Source organism: Branchiostoma floridae, unplaced genomic scaffold (assembly GCF_000003815.2).
Source record: "Branchiostoma floridae strain S238N-H82 unplaced genomic scaffold, Bfl_VNyyK Sc7u5tJ_450, whole genome shotgun sequence".
Taxonomy (NCBI): Eukaryota; Metazoa; Chordata; class Leptocardii; order Amphioxiformes; family Branchiostomatidae; genus Branchiostoma; species Branchiostoma floridae.
Window position 1 is genome coordinate 32,603 of NW_023365860.1, and position 852 is coordinate 33,454.

Consider the following 852-nt stretch of genomic DNA (forward strand, 5'->3'; position numbering starts at 1 on the left):
ATGGTAAATTAACCTTTTCAGACTCCGTTCTTAAAAACTTGGCATTGTAAAAGGTTTCTCTGATTCAATGTTTCCTATTGTAGGTGTCCACTGCAGTGGTGGAGCCGTATAACTCCATCCTGTCCACCCACACCACCCTGGAGCACTCCGACTGCTCCTTCATGGTGGACAACGAGGCTCTGTACGACATCTGCCGCCGAGGCCTGGACGTGGACCGCCCCACCTACACCAACCTCAACCGCATGATCGGACAGGTCATCTCGTCCATTACCGCCTCCTTGCGGTTTGACGGCTCACTGAACGTGGACCTGACGGAGTTCCAGACCAACCTGGTGCCGTACCCCCGCATCCACTTCCCCCTGGCCACCTACGCCCCTATCATCTCGGCAGAGAAGGCTTTCCATGAGAACCTGTCCGTTGGTGAAATTACTGCGAGTTGCTTCGAACCGGGAAACCAGATGGTAAAATGCGACCCTCGGAGAGGTGAAACACAACATCAGTCCTGGTTTAGGCTTAGGTCACATTTCCAAGCAGGGGTCCAACCGGACAGCTTTTGGGAGCAAAAAGAATGATATAAAAGACACCAAAATACGCAACATTTCTAAATGAGATTCATGGGCATGATTTGTGCATATTTCTAGGTATATATTTTAATTTTTCGTTTCTTTAAACATCCCGGACGGGCCCCGGTTCGAAAATGTGACTTAAGCCTTACGGTAGAATGTAGAATGATGGGGTATTTCACCGATAATCATCTGTCTCTAGTTTATCAACTCCTCATGTTTTGCTGTTAAATCAAAAATGTTACAATATTTCTTAGTAATAAGTCGCAACAAGCAGGAACAAGCTATG

General features: G+C 47.3%; 1 protein-coding gene across 1 annotated transcript in view; it reads left to right on the top strand.

The window, feature by feature from the left end:
* Positions 1–87: 87 nt before the first annotated feature.
* Positions 88–852, top strand: part of LOC118408836 (tubulin alpha-8 chain-like) — a gene marked incomplete at its 3' end in the record, with an annotated part of 1,120 nt that continues 355 nt past the window's right edge. Inside the window, exon 1 of the mRNA XM_035809694.1 lies at positions 88–483. Within this exon, the coding sequence (XP_035665587.1) occupies positions 162–483 (322 nt within the window). The remainder of the gene's footprint in view (positions 484–852) is intronic.